This window comes from Phyllobates terribilis, unplaced genomic scaffold, assembly GCF_046119375.1.
Source record: "Phyllobates terribilis strain yellow unplaced genomic scaffold, ASM4611937v1 Scaffold_1__5_contigs__length_1240528914, whole genome shotgun sequence".
In the NCBI taxonomy this organism is placed as follows: Eukaryota; Metazoa; Chordata; class Amphibia; order Anura; family Dendrobatidae; genus Phyllobates; species Phyllobates terribilis.
Window position 1 is genome coordinate 495,705,535 of NW_027362761.1, and position 20,349 is coordinate 495,725,883.

The following is a 20,349-nucleotide window of genomic DNA, read 5'->3' on the forward strand; positions in this document are numbered from 1 at the left end:
GTGTGATAAAAGTCGTTGCATTTTATCCTTATGGCTGGTTTGTGTCTCGGTTCTCCTGGAGGTTTTATCCTCAAGGCCGTCCCTGGGAATACGGAAGGTCTGTCCACTAGGGGAATCATACAAAGCATAGGGATATAGTTTGCACTACACAGGTTAGTATATAGTTAACAATTGGGATTAGCCCATTAGTAGGGAGGGGTTAAAAGTAATTATAATTGTAAAAGTATTTTTAAATAAATCACAAAATAATAAATATATATATATATATATATGTTGTACCCATAAATTTGTATTTTTATGTAAATAAACAAAAAAAGTGCACATAGTTGGTATCCCTGCGTCCAGAACGACCAGCCCCATAAAACTGTCACACTAGTTAACCCCTTCAGTGAACACCATAAAAAAAAATAAAAAAAAACGGGGCAAAAAAATGTGCTTTTTCATCATACCGCCGAACAAAAAGTGGAATAAAATGCAATCAAAAAGACAAATATAAATAAAAAGGGTATTGCTGAAAACATAATATTGTCCTGCAAAAAACAAGCAGCCACACAGCTCTAGCTGTGGAAAAAAAAAGTTATATCCCAGAATAAAGCTATGCAAAAATAATATTTTTTTCTATAAACTAGTTTTTATTGTATAAAAGGGGCAAAATATGAAAAATTATATAAGTGTGGTATTATAGTGTAATGGAACTGACCCGAAGAATAAAGCTGCCTTATCAATTTTACCACACGCAGAACAGCATAAAAAAAACCAACAAATCCTGAATTGTTGTTTTTTGTTCATTCTGCCTCCCAAAAATCATAATAGAAAGCTATTAAAAAATGCTATGTGCCTGAAAATGGTACTATTAAAAATGTCAACTCGTCCTGACAAGCGGGACTCTGTCAGTAGAAATATAGGAAAATGATAGCTCTTAAATAAAATATGGCAATGCATAAAACTATGTTTTGCAATATAAAGCGTTTTTTAGTATGTGACAGCATCCAAACATAAAAAAACGATATAAATCTGGTATTGCTGTAATCGCACCGACCCGAAGAATAAAGTCATCTAATCACTTATACTGCATGAGGAACGGCGTAAAAAATAAACAAAACCAATTCTTCACCTGATGTTGATTTGTTCATTCTGCCTTCCAAAGATCGCAGTAAGGCTCGGTAGGGGGCTTCCATGTTACTGGTAGTACAAAGGCTCTGTAAACGCAAAATGGCTCTTTGACCCCCAAAAGAAATTCAGCAAATTCTGTGCTTCCAAATCCAAATGCCCCTCTCCCTTCTGGGCCTCAGTGTGCCTAAACTACATTTAGCGTCCACATGTTTTGCATTTTTGTAGCGATGGATGTCCGTCTATTTTACACGTGCGTATCTCCAGAAGCATGAGCTGGGGACTACAATGTACTGGGCACTACAACGTACTAGGTACTACAATGGCAGTTTGCAATTTTCGCTCTGTGAAAAAACAATCCTGCTTCTTTCTGGAAAAAACACATGTAGTCAAAATCGTCACTACACCTGTAGATAAAAAAAATTCTGCTCTTCTAGAACCTAGGGTCTTTGTATATAGAGTCCGCAAAATATTCTAGGAAAATCTGCACACCAGGAGGCATATAGCGCTCCGTCCCTCCCGAGTCTCGCCGTATGGCTGAGCAGTACTGTACAGCCACATATAGGGAATTTCTACATTCAGAAGAAATTGTGGGACAAATTTTGGTGCCATTTTTACCCATTTTTCCGTGTGAAAATTTAAAATCTAAGGTTAAAATTTAATTTTGGTGGTAAAAATTAAATTATCTTTTCTTCACTGCTCAATGGTATAAAATTCTGTGACACACCTGTAGTGTCAATATGATCACTGCACCCCTAGATGAATTCATTGAGACGTGTAGTTTATAAAATAGGGTCACTTTTGTGGGTTCTGCTGTTCTAGCACCTCAGGGTGGGTCAGTGGGTCATGGCACCCGCAAACCATAACAGTAAATTTTGCACTATAATAAGGCGCTCCTTACCTCCTGAGCTTTGCATTGTGCCTCAAAAGTAGTTTTTCGACCATATAGGGGGTATCGGAGAGAGGATCAGGGGAAATTGCACAACAAATTTTGGTCCATGTTATTCTGCTATCCTTGTGAAAATGAAAAAAATGGGGGCAAAAACAACATTTTGTGGGAAAAATCTTTTTTTTCACTTTCACAGTTAAACGTTCTAAATTTCTGTGAAGCATCTGGGGGTTCAAGTTGCTCACCACACATCTAGATAAATTCCTTGAGGGGTCTAGTTTCAAAAATGGGGTCACTTGTGGGGGTTTTGCACTGTTTAGGCACATCAGGGGCTCTCCAAATGTGATATGACACCCGCAGACCATTCCATGAAAGTCTGTATTCCAAAACGTCACTCCTTCATATCTGAGCCCTGCTGTGTGCCCAAACAATAGTTTCCCCCTACATATGGGGTATTGGCATACTCAGGAGAAATTGCACAACAAATTTTAGGTTCCATTTTCTCCTGCTATCCTTGTGGAAGAAAAAATTGAGGCTAAAAGTACATTTTTGTGGGAAAAATTTGATTTTTTATTTTCACAGCTCTACATTATAAACTTCTGTGAAACACCAGAAAGTAATCACCACACATCTAGATACATTCCTTAAGGAGTCTACTTTACAAAATGGGGTCACTTGAAGGGGGGTTTCTACTATTTAGACACAGCAGGGGCTCTCCAAATGTGACATGGCATCCTCTATCAATTCCAGCCATTTTTGTGTTCAAAAAGTCAAACGGTGCTCGTTCCCTTTCAAGCCCTGCCATGCACTCAAACAGTAGTTTTCCCCTACATATGGGGTACTCAGGGGAAATTGCACAACACAATTTGTGGTTCATTTTCTCCTGTTACCCTTGTGAAAATAAAAAAATTGGGGCTAAAGTAAAATTTCTGTGAAAAAAAGTAAAATGTTAATTTTTCCTTCCATATTGCATTAATTCCTGTGAAGCGCTTAAAGGGTTAATAAACTTCCTGAATCTGGTTTTGAGCACCTTGAGGGGTGCAGTTTTTAGAATGGTGTCATATTTAGGCATTTTCTATCCTATAGGCCCCTCAAAGTCACTTCAAATGTGATGTGGTCCCTAAAAAAATGGTTTTGTAAATTTTGTTGTAAAAATGAGAAACTGCTGATCAACTTTTAACCCTTCTAACTTCCTAACAAGAAAAAAATGTTCAAAAAATTATGTAAAGTAGACATGTGTGAGAAGTTATTTATTAACTATTTTGTGTGGCATAGCTCTCTGGTTTCAGGGCATAAGAATTAAAATTTTCAAAATTGTGAAATTTTCAACATTTTCAACAAATGATATTTTCACAAATAAACGCAAGTCACATCAAATTTTACCACTATCGTGAAGTAGAGTGTGTCACGACAAAACAGTGGGATCTGCTGAAGCATTCCAGGGTTATTACCACATAAAGGGACACTGTTCAGAATTGTAAAATTTGGCCTGGTCATGAAGGTGAAAACTGGCTTGGCGGGTTAAGGGGTTAAGGTTGCATATATGACTGACAGACTGATGGGAAATCTGTAATTTACTCTAGGGAACTTTGGGATTAGGTGAACAATATGTCTCCATGTTTATATTTTTATGCATTTTATATATTTTTTGGGGGGGCATGCTTTTTTAATGTCATTATCGATTATGTAATCGTTATGTAATTACAAAATTAAATTGTATTTTTGGCAACAAAAAATCACGTACACTTCAAGATCCAAACAAGTTTTGTGTGTAAAATATCCTACAAATTACTCTTTAGTCAAAGCAATTTTAATGAAATATCATTAATGATGACTTGCTACTCCAGTCGGGGACCAAAGTAACATTTCTGGCTTAAGAAATGCCAGCATTTTTGCAGAATTTGACAAGTGGACATAAACTGGCATGAAAACACCAAAATTGCAACATTTTTGTGCAACTCCACATTGTGCAAAAAGTTTGTGACTTTTCAAATGGTTTTATGCCAGCTGTCTGGCATAAAAGTTTTGATGACTTGGCCCCATACAGTGCAAAAGAACAATGCAAAGTCATGGGGGCAGTATGCCAAATATAATAATAACAGCCTACACAACTGATGGTCTATCAGCTGTGTATCCACCAGACTTCTGCACAACACAACAGATGGTCCCAAACCCATTTATAAGGCAAGAAATCCCAGTTATTAAACCTGACAGGGCACACCTGTGAAGTGAAGACCATTTCCGGTGACTACCTCTTGAAGCTCATCAAGAGAATGCCAAGAGTGTGCAAAGCAGTCATCAAAGCAAAAGGTGGCTACTTTGAAGAACCTAGAATATAAGACATATTTTCAGTTGTTTCACACTTTTTTGTTAAGTATATAATTCCACATGTGTTAATTCATAGTTTTGATGCCTTCAGTGTGAATGTACAATTTTCATAGTCAAGAAAATACAGAAAAATCTTTAAATGAGAAGGTGTGTCCAAACTTTTGGTCTGTACAGTATATTCTCACCCTGGCCGCCCACAAATACAAGATAATGTCCGTGTTGTATTGTGCTTTGCATGTTGTGTAAAACACTTACAGTTTTCGGTTGCTCCTCCATCTTTTTTAGGAATCCAGCCGTTGGCAAGCAATCATTGCTATACACAGTCTCTCTTTGATATAACATAACTTTACTAAACTCCTTTTGTTGCTCAATTCTGGTCACAGATACCATTTCTTTGCACATCACAATTACATTTGTCATCCTCTCTTCTTTCCCTTTCGGTCCTATCTTCAGAGTTAGTTTCTCGGGTACCGCAGCATTCCAGAACACGGTCCTACTCTCCTCAGGTATGTCCCCATCCTCTCTCCCCTCTTTGGGAGTTGTGAAGGCTGGCTCCATCAGTCCTTCTACAGGCCTCGGACATTTAGGGAATTTTCCTCAGAGTTTACCGCTTCAACATTCCCCAAGCTGCCTAACTCTTGCTATTATTGACTGTCGGTATCCTTATTGACCTTCAGCGCCAAGGGCCCCGAGCTTCTCCTCAGTAATCCTCCAGCACATACCCTGACGTTACCAATAGCAACAACTGCTCTGACTGAACTGTTTCCTGACAGGAATCACCGTTGCTCTCCTCTGGCCCAAACTCCTCCCCCTTTGTCAACTGGACCAATCATCAACCGTCTCCGTCGGTTGCTGGGAAAACTACTCCGTTACTACCCCGGCTCCTTCTACACTGGAGCTATTACTAAATATATTAACTATTTCTATCCTAAACTATTGTGCCGACCACTGCACTGTACCCAATTCCTAATCTAATATACCATCCACTCCTAACATTTACTGTTCTTGTAACTAACATTAGACAATAGACATTTACACATTCATATACAAACACAGAGTAGAACAATACGTACACAAAAGGGAAAGAGGCGCATGACCGTCCCGGTCACCCTCTTACAACATCACAGGGGCTGGGCTCCACCCTTCAGATTTGTATTAAAAACCTGTTTTTTTGGGATAACTCATTGCGGGTTGATCCCAGAAGCCCAAAAGTGATATCATATTTTCTATTATGATTTTACCTTCATGTAGAGGCCACACATCGCATAGTTGCAGTCTGCTATTCTGGTGTTTTTTCGCTACAGCTCCCTAATTCTGCTTACAGCCATGGAAAATTACGTGTACATTCCTGGGCTGATTCGGTCACTAAAAATATGGGTCATGTTATTGTCTGACGCATGGAACTTACAATATTTCATATTTTGTTTCAGAGTCGGAGCGTCTGGAAATTTCTGTTAAACTCTCTTTGAAGCTTGGGAAGCACGTTTTCCCAGTTACACACAAATTATTGCAATCCTGCCACTTACTGCCCCCTGTGTCTTTCAGGGACAAGATGCTTGCATTCTAAGTAGCTTGGTGGCACCTCTTGGCTGCTATTTGTTTGTGTAAGCTCTTACTCATGGCTGTGTTAATTGGGGCTTTGTGCTGAGATTTTTATGGAGACAGCTTGGTACTGACAAAAGGGAGAAATGGTCAATATCCATGTCAGGGAAATATGGAAGAACATTTTCCTGACATCAATATCTCCCTGACATGTCCCCCGCTTTAAGGTGGCGTAAGGGGTGATTTACCGATCGCCCCTTTAAGCCCACCTTCCTGCTGATCCGACAAGCTGGGGATCCAGCTTTCCGATCACTCTGACAGGTTCGGGATACGTTTTCCCCACACCTCCGACAGGCTATGGGTGCCTTCCTCTTACCTTGCCTGGTTGTGGGGCCTACCCTTCCTGCCATCATTTTTACCTTGGGAGCTGTGCTCCCTAGGGGGGGGATACGCCCGGCCATGTCACAGTCCGTCGTGACACTGGTTGGCGGCACGGGACCACTTTCACTATGATCCCCATGCTTCCCCCCATCCTTCCTCATCTCCTCGGGAGCCGTGCTAGTCGTGGGGCAGCTACCATTGACCATGCCACTATCTGGCGTGACACTGGTCACCTGCACAGGACTACCTGCTTCCTGGTGTCCGTGCCTGCTCCCCTTGCCCCTAGCACTTATGCTGGCTCACTTTAGGGGATCCTCAGAAGCATCACCCCGCGGGGTGAAGTGGCTGAGTTCCCTTTTACCTCAACACACATTTTTATTATACATCACATTGACATTTTTGACAGTGGCATTATATGATATATCAGATCTTGGAGGGTTGTCAGGAATGTATCGGGCAACCAACCGTCCAAGATTAGTTCCCAATAGCACATTAGTGGGGAGATTCTGTGACACCCCCACTTCCCTTAACCCCCTCCCCGCACCCCAGTCCAGGAAAACTCGGGCCATCGGTATGGGACAGCGAACACCCCCAAACCCGGTGACAGTCAGGGTCTTCCCTGGAATGAGTTCCTCTGGTAACACAAACTCAGTGCGGATGAGGGTACATTCTGCGCCAGTGTCCTTAAGGCCGTCAGTGACGGTGTTGCCCACAGCAACAGGTTGTAAGTTCTCCTGGGCCCTGCCAACCTCCCCACCCACAAAAAGAATGGCTGCAGTAGGCCCGGGGGCCTCAGGTGTGGTGTCCATTTTCTGCCTCTCCGCACAGACAAGGCTTATGTGACCAGTTTTGTCACAAGTATAGCACTTACGGGAGTCAAATGTAGTCCAGGTGATGAAAGATGGGGCAGAACCCACTGAGGGCCGGCTGGCTCGCACACTGGGGATAGTTGTAGACTTACCCCCTTTCCAGCTGGCGACGGCTGACTTCCGCACCTCTGGTGTGTGGTTGGCCTCATACGCATCTGCGATCTGGGCTGCTTTGGCGGCTTCCTTCGGCTCCCGGTCAAGCACAAACTGTCGCACTTCCACTGGGCAAAGATGAATAAACTGGTCCTTCACTATCAGATCCTTCAGGTCCTCTTAGGTAGCGACTGACAGTCCTCGGATCCACTGCTCAAAGTTGGTTCTGAGCCCGTCTACCACGTCACTGTAGGTGTCATGTGGTCGACGTTGGAGGGCTCTGAACTTTTTCCAGTAAACCTCCGGAGTCAGCTGGTACTTTTTTATCAGGTCCTGCTTGACGGCCTTGTAGTCTCCATCTTGTTCCCAAGGGAGAGAAGCAAACACCTCCAGGGCTTTTCCTCTGAGCCCTGGAGTTAAGTACCTTGCCCACTGGTCCATGGGCAGCTGATACTGCCTGCAGGCCTTTTCAAAGCCTTGCAGAAATGTGTCCAAGTCCTCATCCTTTTCCATTTCAGGAAAATGGTCAGGATGGGGTTTAAAGTTGTTGGTGCTGTTGGTCTCACGGGTCTGTGTGGTGGAGATCTGCAGCTGTATCCGGGCTAACTGCAGCTGGTGCCGCTGCTCATCTTGCCACTTTCGCTCAGCAGCCTCTCAGTCAGCTTGTCCCTCAGCAGCCTCTCGTTGCTCTGCTCGCTCCTATTGGTCAGCTTTGGCCTGTTGCTCTGCTCGCTCCTGGAATTTCAGGATCAGCTGCAGTCGTCCATCAAGATCGTCTACGGCGAGCAGCTCCAAGGCCATCTGCAGGTGCGGGTCCACACTACCCTGGCTGCGGGTATGGCTGGCAATCACAGGTGGGACCCCTGCAGCAGCGCGTTCCTGGCCTTGGCTGCCCGCCCCATCGTCAGGGCTCTGCTGTCGGATAGGCTCTGTGGCACATTGCAATAGTTCAGCAATCATTTGGGCCTCTGTTTTGTCTGTGGGGTCAATCTGCCTCAGCTCACAGAGAGCAGTGATAGTGTCCTATGACTGCTGGTGATACCAGGGCTCTCCACGTGTAGCCATTATTGCCAAATAAAAGATAGGACAGAAAAACAAGAGAAGGGAAGGGATGCAACTGCTACACATATAGTAATGTCCCAGATAAAAATATTAAAACACTGAGTCTGATTTCTTAAAACTTTGCACAGAATTCTCGCAAGAACCGTGCAAGTTTTCAGTGACAGGAATGATTGCTCAATCCAGCCACTGACGTTCTGTAATATCCCACTTCTTGCCACCAATTTGTCAGGGATTCCAAACAGAGACAACACCGAGGAGATCACGCAATATCTCGCCGTTGCCGTCACGATGTCAGTATTTCATCTGGAATCACGAGCACACGTTACAGACTACTCACTCCTTGGGCATTGGCGAGCACGCAGAAAGCATATGGCGTCACACCTCCGAATTCCAGCTCCAGAAATATGTGTGTACACCCCGTACGGTTGCTGCCGGCTGCACGATAGCCCGATTTTTATTATTATTCTCTGCCACCTCCGTCCAGATTTGAAATAAAATGCAGGCCTGGGCGGACACCTGCATTTTGGTAGCGTATATGGCTTCGGGGAAGGGGACGATTACAGGACAAGAAAACAGAACTATTACATTTTATATTTAATCCAAAATCAAGGCAGTGTTTAGGAAAAATATATACACAACGATGTTACAAAGGAGACATTAAAATCCATAAGCAGTTACACAAATAAAACAGGATAAAAAAAGAGAAACTTACACTATAAATACCGCTGCGACGATTCAGTATAGGTGGAGGGGAGACGCTCTGTTTAAACTGTTATCGAACAGGATCCTCCACTATGATACACATATACTCCCGGGCAAAGAATACGGCTTCAGCCTCAACAAACTATTTTTTGCTGAAGGGAGAGACCCCCCTGTGATGACATCACAGGGGCTGGGCTCCACCCTTCAGATTTGTATTAAAAACCTGGTTTTTGGGATAACTCATCGCAAGTTGATCCCAGAAGCCCAAAAGTGATATCATATTTTCTATTATGATTTTACCTTCATGTAGAGACCACACATCGCATAGTTGCAGTCTGCTATTCTGGTGTTTTTGCGCTACAGCTCCCTGATTCTGCTAACAGCCATGGAAAACTACGTATACATTCCTGGGCTGATTCGGTCACTAAAAATATGGGTCACGTTATTGTCAAACGCATGGAACTTACAATATTTCGTATTTCATTTCGGAGTCGGAGCGTCTGGAAATTTCTGCTAAACTCTCTTTGAAGCTTGGGAAGCACATTTTCCCAGTTACACACAAATTATTGCAATCCCACCACTAATTACCCCCTGTGTCTTTCAGGGACAAGATGCTCACATTCTAACTAACTTGGTGGCACCTCTTGGCTTACATTTGTTTGTGTAAGCTGTTACTCATGGCTGTGTTACTTGGAGCTTTGTGCTGAGATTTTTATGGAGACAGCTTGGTACTGACAAAAGGGAAAAATGGTCAATATCCATGTCAGGGAAATATGGAAGAACATTTTCCTGACATCAATATCTCCCTGACATTGAGCAATACCTGTGGCACATGGAGGTGTGAAATTGAATAATCCCTGAGAAATTCAATGGCAGACCATAGTGTGAAAATTAATAGTGTCCTACAAACTCAATGCACTGAGAGTGTCTTAGTTAAACTATTCCTGAACAAATCACCTTCCCCACTGTTACATTTGAAATTCTGGTTAATATGGTTTCACATATGTCTTGCACCGGTGACCTGTGTTCATGCTTCTGTGGTGGAAGCAAAGCTGAACTTTGGGATGCTGAAAAACGCACCAAAAACGCAGAAAAAATGGAGCAAAAAAACAAGCAAAATCCTGAACAAACCTTCCTGGCAAGAGATCAGGTTTTGCTGCAGAAAAAAAACGCTGAAAAAACGCAATGTGTGAACATAGCCTAATACAGTAAATTGCAAAGTTTTATATGCACTTACTTAAGCAAGAAAAGGTCCTATCATAGGTGCACTTTAGTAGAGTCCATGTACACCAAGTCATTGCACACTAGAATAAATTATTTTCTTTTCTGTTAGCAGGTATCCTCATCAGAACTGTGGCTTGGACCTATGAAACTTAAACAGGATCCTATACAGGTAGCTATTATTACACTTTTTGACATGCGATACACACACTGAAGCATGCCTAAGGCATGCTTACACCTACTTAGATATTAGAGAGTGCGAATCAGGTCACAGGACCCGTTCCTGCGGCCAGGTCATTATTATGCGGCCATCGGATGAGAACCTGGAGAACAGCCTCCTACCTCCCGGCATCCACGGCTCTTCATTTGATTATATGACTAATCAACAGAGCAGCCGGGGATGCCGTTAGGTAAGTTGTGGTTTGCAAGGCTCCAGTCTGACAGCCACAGATTACTAATGTGGCCACTGAACTGAGATCTGCAAATCTGTTCACACCATCTCTGCTAGATATACATACAAAGAGCAAAATGTACATACTGCTTCCATACAGCAGAGAATGTTGTCAACAAGCCTGTGTACTTTCCAATTGTGAGTTTACTAATCAAGGACCAAATTATATTGTGTTATATATATGCAAAGAGTGTGCAAAGCAGTCATGAAAGCAAAAGGTGGCTACTTTGAAGAACCTAGAATATAAGACATATTTTCAGTTGTTTCACACTTTTTTGTTAAGTATATGATTCCACATGTGTTAATTCATAGTTTTGATGCCTTCAGTGTGAATGTACAATTTTCATAGTCATGAAAATACAGAAAAATCTATAAATGAGAAGGTGTGTCCAAACTTTTGGTCTGTACTGTATATACATACATATATATATATATATATATATATATATATATATATATATATGTTGTCATGACAGCTGGGGGTCTGCAGGAGACCCCCGTGCCCGTCATTGCAGATCTCCTGCAAGTGCCGTACAGAGGAGATAGTGATTTTTGCTATCTATAGCGGGGCTGAAGCACTGCTACGTATAGCACAGGCGATCGAATGATCCCTGCTTCAAGTCTCCTAAGGAAACTATTAAATAAAGTAAAAACAAAAGTTTTAAAAAATATTAAAAAAAAAACAAGTTCAAATCACCCCCTTTTGTCCCATTAAAAATAAAACAATAAAAAAATACACATATTTAGTATAGCTGCTTTTAGAAATGTCCAATCTTTCGAAATATACAGTAAATTAATCCAATTGGTAAATGGTGTAATGAGAAAAAAAAATCAAAATGCCAGAATTTCGTTTTTTTGGTCGCCGCAACATTGCAATAAAATGCAATAACAGGCGATAAAAGAATAGCATCTACCCCAAGATGGTATCAATAAAAACATCAGCTCAGGGTACAAAAAATTAGCCCTCACCCAGCCCTATATCTCGAAAATTGTAAACGCTACAGGTCTCGGAAAATGGTGACGAACACAAAAACTTTTTTTCATACAATTTTCAGAATTTTTTTTCACCACTTAAATAATAAACTATACATGTTTGGTATCTGCATACTCGTACTGACTTGGGGAATCAGATTCCCAGATCAGTTTTACCATATAGTGAACAGGGTAAATTAAAAAAAAAAAAAACAATTGTGGAATTTCAAATTTTTTGCAATTTAACCACACTTGGAATTTGTTTACTTTTTCGAGTACTATATATTTTAAAATCAATGGTGTCATTCAAAATTACAACTCGTTCCGCAAAAACAAGCCCTCACACGGCCATATTGATAGAAAAATAAAAAATTATGGCTCTTGGAAGAAGAGGAGGATAAAACTAAAACGAAAAATGAAAAATCGCCAAGGGTGAAATTGTTAATGTCACCTATAATTTGTATAAATCCATTGAGAAACAGGTTGAATTCAGTTTGAGGGGGAAATAAAAAATAGCAAAACAAGAAAAAAATGTGGTTGCATAAGTGTGAACACCCTCTTATAATTGGGGACATGGTTGTGTTCAGAATTAGCTAATCACAGTTCGGGCTTTTTCACACCTCAGTGTGTACGGTACGAGTGGTGACAGTTTCTACATGTGCTGGAGACACTGACACACGCAGACCCATTCAAATCTATGGGTCTGCGCACATGTCAGTGTGCTTCCACAGACTGTGTGTCCGTGTGCTCCACACGCTGACATGTCCATTTTTTTCCGGCTGCATGGTCTGCAAAATGTTTCACGCCGAGCACACACAGATGACTTCTGTATGTCACCAGTGGGACATGTACCGGCGCCTGAGAATCAGCGCTACAGTTAGTGCTGTTCTTAAGCGCCAGGTGCTGAACGCTGCCCTCATCATTGTTCCTTGTTTTAGCAGAGGACAATGTTGGGAGTAGTATTAAGCTCCCGCAGTGTCCCTGTGTAAAAATAAGAATAAAATAATAAAATCCTTATACTCAATGTCTTAGAGCAATCACTCTTAGCAATAAAGGAGGAAACTTTGACCCTTTTTTATAGAAAATCTGTGAACTGCGATGAATTTACTGACGTCACCGTTCACAGCGTGAGAACCAGCAGTAAGTTCAAACCCTGCGTGCATTGTACAGCAAAAGCCATTGGCCGCAAACAGCTTACAAAACAGCAAAGGGATTTCAATGATGAACGTTATCAGTCAGGAGAAGGGTACAAAAAATTACGAAGGCATTAAATATACCATAGAACACTGTAAAGACGGTCATCAAGAAGTGGCTTACATTTGGCACAACAGTGAATTATCTAGAACTGGCCATCCTTCAAAAATTACTGAAAAGACCAGAAGAGAATTGGGCAAATGCTACAAAGAGGTCTATAGCTACAGTAAAGGAGCTGCAGGAATTTGTGGCAAGTACTGGTTGTGTACTGCATGTGACAACAATCTCCTGTATTCTTCATATGTCTGGTCTGTGGGGTAAGGTGGCAATACGGAAGTTTTTTTTTACAAAGAAAAACATCCAAGCCCAGCTATGTTTTGCCAAAGCCTACATCAAGTCTGCCATAAGCATGTGTGAAAATGTGTTATGGTCTGATGAGACTAAGATTGATTTTTTTGGCCATAATTCCAAAAGGTATGTTTGGTGCAAATGCATCGCTGTGCATCACCAAAATAGCAAAATATCTACAGTGAAACATGGTGGAGCTAGTATTATGTTTTGGGGCTGTTTTGACAGCTGGAACTTGGGCTTTAGTCAAGGTGGAGGGAATTATCACCAGCTCCAAATATCAGTCAATTTTGCATCATAACCTTCAGGCCTCTGCTAAAAAGCTGAAGATCAAGAGGAATTTCACATTTCAGCACTACAACGACCCTAAGCATACCTCTGATTCAACAAAAGAAGAAGTTAAAGTTTTGTAATGGCCTAAACAAAGCCCAGACCTGTTTCCACTTGAAAACCTCTGGGCTGACCTGAAGAGGGTAGATATTGCCAATTCTATATGTGCCATGCTGATAGATGCTTACCCAAAAAGACTGAATGCTGTCATAAATTCAAAGAGTACTTCAACAAAGACTTAGTTTAAGGCCCCCTTCACACTCCATTTTTTATGTCCGTATGCGGCCCGTTTTTAAAACCCGCAGACATGTCAGGTTTTGTTGCGCAGCACGTACAAAATGCGTGCTGCACACGTACACACTGACATCCGTGTGTCATCAGCGTGACACATACTAGCGCCTGGGAACCAGCGGTACTGTTCGCTCGGCTGCTGGAGGCAGCTCTCATCATTGTTCCATGTTACCGCTGAGATCAGCGCGAGCAATGGACAATGTTGAGAGTTGTAGGCAGCCCCCGCTGTCTACACCCAGTGTAAAATTAAGAATAAAATAAAAAACACTTATACTCACCTTACACCTAATCCATCGAAGCCCTTGTCCCCGACGAAAATAAAAAACAACCATAATACTCACCTGTCTGACATACTGTCCTGCACCGTAATCCATGAGGATTAATGAGGTGCTGCATTTGCGGTGCTAGCAGTGATCTCACTGAGGTCACAGCAGTTCATCATTCTGGCTCCCAGTGAAGTGAGCCTGGGAACGTACCTTCAGTGACCTCTATGACGTCACTGCTTGTCACTGAAGCTGCGCTCGCAGCTCCTCATTGTGTCCTGGCTTACAGCTTGGACGGTCGCATCTTGGCACTTTTCAGGTTGTAAGCCAGTTATCGTAGACATGGATTACGGCGTGGAAGAGTATGTCAGACAGGTGAGTATTGTAATTTTTTTTTCTATTTTCATTTTTTACCGGGGTCAATGGCTTCAGAGGAATAGGTGTAAGGTGAGTATAAATGTGTTTTTTATTTTTAAATAAATGTTAAAAACAGTGTGGACTTTTATTTCAAATAAAGGATTTTATTCAGGCTCCGTGTTTCTTTCAAAACTTTTACTATGGGATTCGTAATGGGGGTGTCTTATAGATGCCTCTCCATTACTAACACCTGGGCTCCATGTCAGCTGCCAATACAAAGCTGACATGAATCCCAACCCTATTACCCCACTTGCCACTGCACCAGGGCAAGTGGGAAAAGCCGAGGCTAAGCCCCAGATTTAGTGCATCTTATGAATGCGCCATTCTAGGGCCACTAACGGCTGATGTTATTAGCAACGGAGGGGGCCAGGCTCCGTGGCCCCTTCCCTGGCTATTAATATCAGCCCACATCTATCTGTTTAGCCTTTGCTGGTTAGATTTTATAGGGGGACCCTATGTCAATTTTTTTCTGGTGTCCCCCGTAATCTAGCCAGTAAACGCTAATCAAACAGCTGTGGGCTGTTATTAATAGCCATGGAACATGTAGGCCTAATGGCCCCTTTCCTGGCTAGTAAAATCAGCCCCCAGTGGTCGGCTTTCCCTCTGCTGGTTATGAAAATTACACAGAAGCCCACGCCATTATTTAATTTATTTAGTAGATACATCTAAGTAGCTATCTATCTATCTACCTATTCTCCCTCCTGCAAGTCCTGTGTTGTTAAATTTCTTGCAATTAAACTTTAAAAATAAATTGTTTAAATAGCATCCGTTTTTTCCTGGACAAAACACTGATGCTACATACGGACACACGGATGGCACACGGACACACTGACAGCACACAGATGCCACACGGATGTCACATGCGGACATACAGATGACATACGGACACGGACCATGGATCTCACCAGTATTCATAGAATCATAGAATCATAGAATGGTAGAGTTGGAGGGGACCTCCTGGGTCATCTGGTCCAACCCCCTGCTCAAAGCAGGATTCACTAAATCATCTCAGACAGATGTCTGTCCAGCCTCTGTTTGAAGACGTCCATTGAAGGGGAACTCACCACCTCTCGTGGCCGCCTGTTCCACTCATTGATCACCCTAACTGTCAAAAAGTTTTTTCTAATATATAATCTGTGTCTCCTCCCATTCAGTTTCATCCCATTGCTTCTAGTCTTTCCTTGTGCAAATGAGAATAAAGATGATCCTTCTTTAATGTGACAGCCCTTGAGATATTTGTAGACAGCTATTAAGTCTCCTCTCAGTCTTCTTTTTTGCAAGCTAAACATTCCCAAATCCTGTAACCGTTCCTCATAGGACATGGTTTGCAGACCGGTCACCATTCTGGTCGCTCTTCTCTGAACTTGCTCCAGTTTCTCTATGCCTTTTTTAAAATGTGGTGCCCAAAACTGGACGCAGTATTCCAGATGAGGTCTGACCAAAGAGGAGTAAAGTCCAATAATGACTTCACGTGATCTAGACTGTATGCTTCTGTTAATACATCCCAGAATTGTATTTGCCTTTTTTGCTGCTGCATCACACTGTTGACTCATGTTCAGTCTATGATCTATTAGTATACCTAAGTCTTTTTCACATGTACTGTTGCTTAGCTCTATTCCTCCCATTTTGTATATGCTTTTTTCATTTTTATTGCCCAGATGTAGTACTTTGCATTTTTCCCTGTTAAAAACCATTCTGTTAGCTACTGCCCACTGCTCCAGTTTATTTAGATCTTTTTGAATCCTCTCTCTCTCTTCTCTAGTATTAGCTATCCCTCCTAGCTTTGTGTCATCAGCAAATTTAATCAGTTTACCCTCAATTCCTTCATCTAAATCATTGATAAAGATGTTGAACAATACAGGTCCCAGGACAGAGCTCTGTGGTACCCCACTTGAGACATTCATCCAACTGGATGTGAAGCCATTTACGACCACTCTTTGAGTCCGATCACTAAGCCAGTTATGAATCCACCTAACAGTTGCCTTGTCCATTCCATACTTGGTCATTTTTTCAATAAGGATGGTGTGAGATACTTTGTCAAATGCTTTGCTGAAGTCAAGATATACTATATCTACAGCATTTCCCTGATCCACCCAGTCAGTGATTCTGTCATAGAAGGAAATTAAGTTAGTCTGACATGACTTGTTAGTTACAAACCCATGCTGACTCTGGTTAATCACTTCATTCTTATCCAAGTACTTACATACATGTTGTTTAATAATTTGTTCAAAGATCTTTCCTGGTATAGAAGTCAGACTCCCTGGGTCCACCTTCTTCCCCTTTTTGAAGATAGGAACAACATTTGCTCTTCTCCAGTCTTCTGGGACTTCTCCTGTTCTCCAAGAATTTTCAAAGATTATGGAGAGTGGTTCTAAAATTTCTTCTACGATCTCCTTCAGTACTCTGGGGTGTAATTCATCTGGACCTGGAGACTTGAACTCATTTATGTTAGCTAAATATTCCCTCACAATCTCTCTGTTTACAGATAACTTGGATTCTTCTATTCCTTTAATAGGACAGTGAAGATCAGTTGATGTTACATTTTCTTTCTGAGAGAAAACAGATGCAAAATAGGAATTAAAAAGTTCGGCCTTCTCAACATCCTTTCTTACCATTTCACCATTTTCATCCTGTAAAAATCCTATAGCATCTTTGACTTTTCTTTTACTTTTGACATACCCCCAAAATCCTTTTTTATTGCTTTTGGCATCTCTTGAAAGCCTTAATTCATTGTCAGCTTTAGCTAACCTGATACGTGCCCTGCAGGATCTGCACACTGCATTATAATCTTCTTTAGATATGCCTCCCTCTTTCCATTTGATAAACATTTCCTGTACAGGAATCACCAGGTCGTGTGAAGGAGGCTTTAGGGTGTGTTTATTTATGCGACCACATGTTTTAGTTCTTTATTTTTCTTTTTCCACCTGAAAAGATTTAAGTTTCAATTCAAATGTACAGATTAAAGGTGGAAAACGTCCAGAAATGATTCTTCTTGGTATGATTTTTTACATGACAAAAACCTTGCATTTTAGCAGAGGTGTAGAATTTCTATGTCCACTGTAGCTCTTTAATTGACAAGTCCAGCAATACCTTTACAGGTCCATTCCTTTCCTCCATTTCAGAGAAATCGGCGTTTGAATTGGTAATGCAAATAAGGCCGGGGTCACACTGGCATATGTTCTCTTGTGTGCGAGAATCGGTCCGATTATGCAAATGACACTCGGCTCAAACTCTATCAGAGATTGATCTGAGCGTCAGTGCACTGTGCTCCAATCCTCTCGCATGACAGAATCACAGCACAGGTGCGAAGGAGATGGAGAAAGTAATTTTTCCTTTTCCTCCATTGCCGGCATCCGCGGTATTCGGTCTGCACTCGGACAACATCCGAGTGCAGTCCGATATTTCAAACGCACCCATAAACTTGTATGGGTGCTTGCGATTTGATTATCAGACGCACTTGCAGCATGTTGCGATTGTTTTGTCATGCTGAATCGGCATGAGAAAATAATCGCTGATCTGCGTTGCCCCGTAGCATATCATTGGGCTGAGTGCTATCCACTAAAACATTGCATAGCAATCGGCCGTGTTCCCTAAGGCTGTAGCTCTGAAGTCGGTGCCATTCCAGCTCTATTCCCCGCTCAGCCCCCCGCCAAGGACTGACAGCCTTTGTACTGTGTAACTTCAGGCAAATGAGCCATTAGTCAAACAGGAGGAGGCGTTGCTGGTCGAGGAATAGATCTGAAGTGACAGAGGCTTCAGATCTACAAATAGTTCTTCAGCCTCATTTGCATATCAATTCAAATGCTGATTTCTCTGTAACAGAGGAATGGACTGGCCATGTAAAAATATTGCTGGGCATGTTTTTCAAAGAGCAACATGCACATATAAATAGTTTAGGGGGGGAAATCCTGCTGACAGATTCCCTTTAATGGGAATTTATTAATTCTGTCACTTCTTTGGAAACAAGTTTCAGTAAAGTAGGATCAGGGGAACCTTTGTCAAGTAGTATAGGTTATGTCTGCTATTACCCAAGATGGTGCCACATTGCAAAAAAAATCACCCATTATCTGGGTTTTGATACAGCAGGCATAAACCAGAGAGGGGTATGGAGAGGAGCAGAGAGTGGTCTCCACATAAAGCAGTACACTCTTCCCTATGAGCCATACACACTTTTTGCCATTTAGGCCAACTACAGTAACTATATGGAACAAACACAAAATTTAAGCTTGGTTTAAGTTGGTATACATGCAGCATATAAATTCATGTTTTACAATGGCCATGAATAAGAAAAACCTACAAGAAGCAAAATAAGCATAAATCCTGCTGAAAATAAATAAAAAGCAAGTGCATCTAAATAAAATAGGGTTCTTAGTAACACTGTTTTTGATCAAAAATAGTATAAAAGCTTTCCCACCAGCGACAAGGTAAACCCGTTTGGGAAAGTCCTATACTGTCTAATATTAAAAACCTTATCATGTGACAAAACTGACCTCTGTGTGAATAAGGGCAGACAAAGGACTGGGTCCCAAACTCTGAACACCAGCCAAGGGAAGCCTTTTAAATGTACTATCCAGCTCTAGGAAGGGAGGCCACACCCTAGTTTGCACAGAATGCAAGAAATACAAAGAAAAAACACAAAATTTGAACTTGGTTTAAGTTGGTATACATGCTGCACATACATGCATTTGTTTATTTTGCTTCTTGTAGGTTTTTGTAACTCTATGGAACAGTAGCTGTAATATTATTACTATTATTTATTTATATAGCACCATTGATTCCATGGTGCTGTACATGAGAAGGGGTTACATACAAAATACAGATATCACTTACAGTAACAAATAAACAATGATAGAGTGGTAGAGAAGGAAGAGGACCCTGCTGTTGCGGGCTTACATTCTACAGGATGGTGAGAAAGGAGACAGTAGGTGGGGGGGTTGCAGCAGCTCCGGTGTTGGTGAGGTGCAGGTCCGGTGTTGGTAAGGCAGCAGATCCAGTGGTGTTGAGGAGGTAGCGGGGTCATGACAGGCTGTAAGCTTTCTTGAAGAGATGGGTTTTCAGGTTCTGTCTGAAGGATCCGAGTGTGATGGATAGTCAGACATGTTGCACAGAATTCCAGAGGATGGGGAATATTCGTGAGAAGTCTTGGAGGCGATCGGGTGAGCAAAGAATAAGTGTGGAGGAGAGAAGGAGGTCTTCAGAGTTCCAGAGATTACGTGAAGGAAAATATTGGGAGATTAGTTCAAAGATGTACGTAGGAGAAAGGTTATGGATGGCTTTGTAGATCAACTGTAAGTAGTTTGAATTGGATACACTGGGGAAATAGGAGCCAGTGAAGGCATTTGCAGATGGGGGAAGCGGAGGAGTAATGAGGAGAGAGATGAATTAGTCTGGCGGCAGAGTTAAGAACGGATTGGAGAGATGCAAGAGTGTTAGCAGGTAGGCCACAGAGGAGGATGTTGCAGTAGCCCAGGCGGGAGATGATGAGGGCATGCACGAGCATTTTAGTAGATTGAGGGTTGAGGAAAGGACGGATTCTGGAAATATTTTTGAGCTGGAGGCGACAGCAGGGGGAAAGAGCTTGGATGTGCGGTTTGAAGGACAGGGCAGAGTCAAGGGTTACTCCGAGGCAGCGGATGTCGGGTACAGGGGAATGTCTGATGTTGTTTATTGTGATAGATAGATAGAGTAGGGAAGATACGTGAGATGGAGGAAAGATAATGAGTTCAGTTTTGTCCACATTGAGTTTGAGGAAGCGAGAGGAGGATCTGGGACTCTGGACAGCAGAGAGGTGATGTCCAGAAAGGTAGATCTGAGTGTTGTCAGCATATAGGTGATACTGGAAGCCATGTGAATTTATGAGTTGTCCCAGGCCAAGGGTATAGATGG

General features: G+C 42.0%; 1 protein-coding gene across 6 annotated transcripts in view; it reads left to right on the forward strand.

The window, feature by feature from the left end:
* PDE8B (phosphodiesterase 8B) overlaps window positions 1-20,349 on the forward strand; it is a 390,573-nt gene that overhangs the window by 277,419 nt on the left and 92,805 nt on the right. For 4 of the 6 annotated variants that reach the window (XM_073680165.1, XM_073680163.1, XM_073680167.1 and 1 more), the window contains one exon: window positions 10,310-10,369. In XM_073680165.1, coding sequence (XP_073536266.1) covers window positions 10,310-10,369 — 60 coding nt within the window. The remainder of the gene's footprint in view (window positions 1-10,309; window positions 10,370-20,349) is intronic. The other 2 variants (XM_073680166.1, XM_073680164.1) reach the window with 1 other exon arrangement.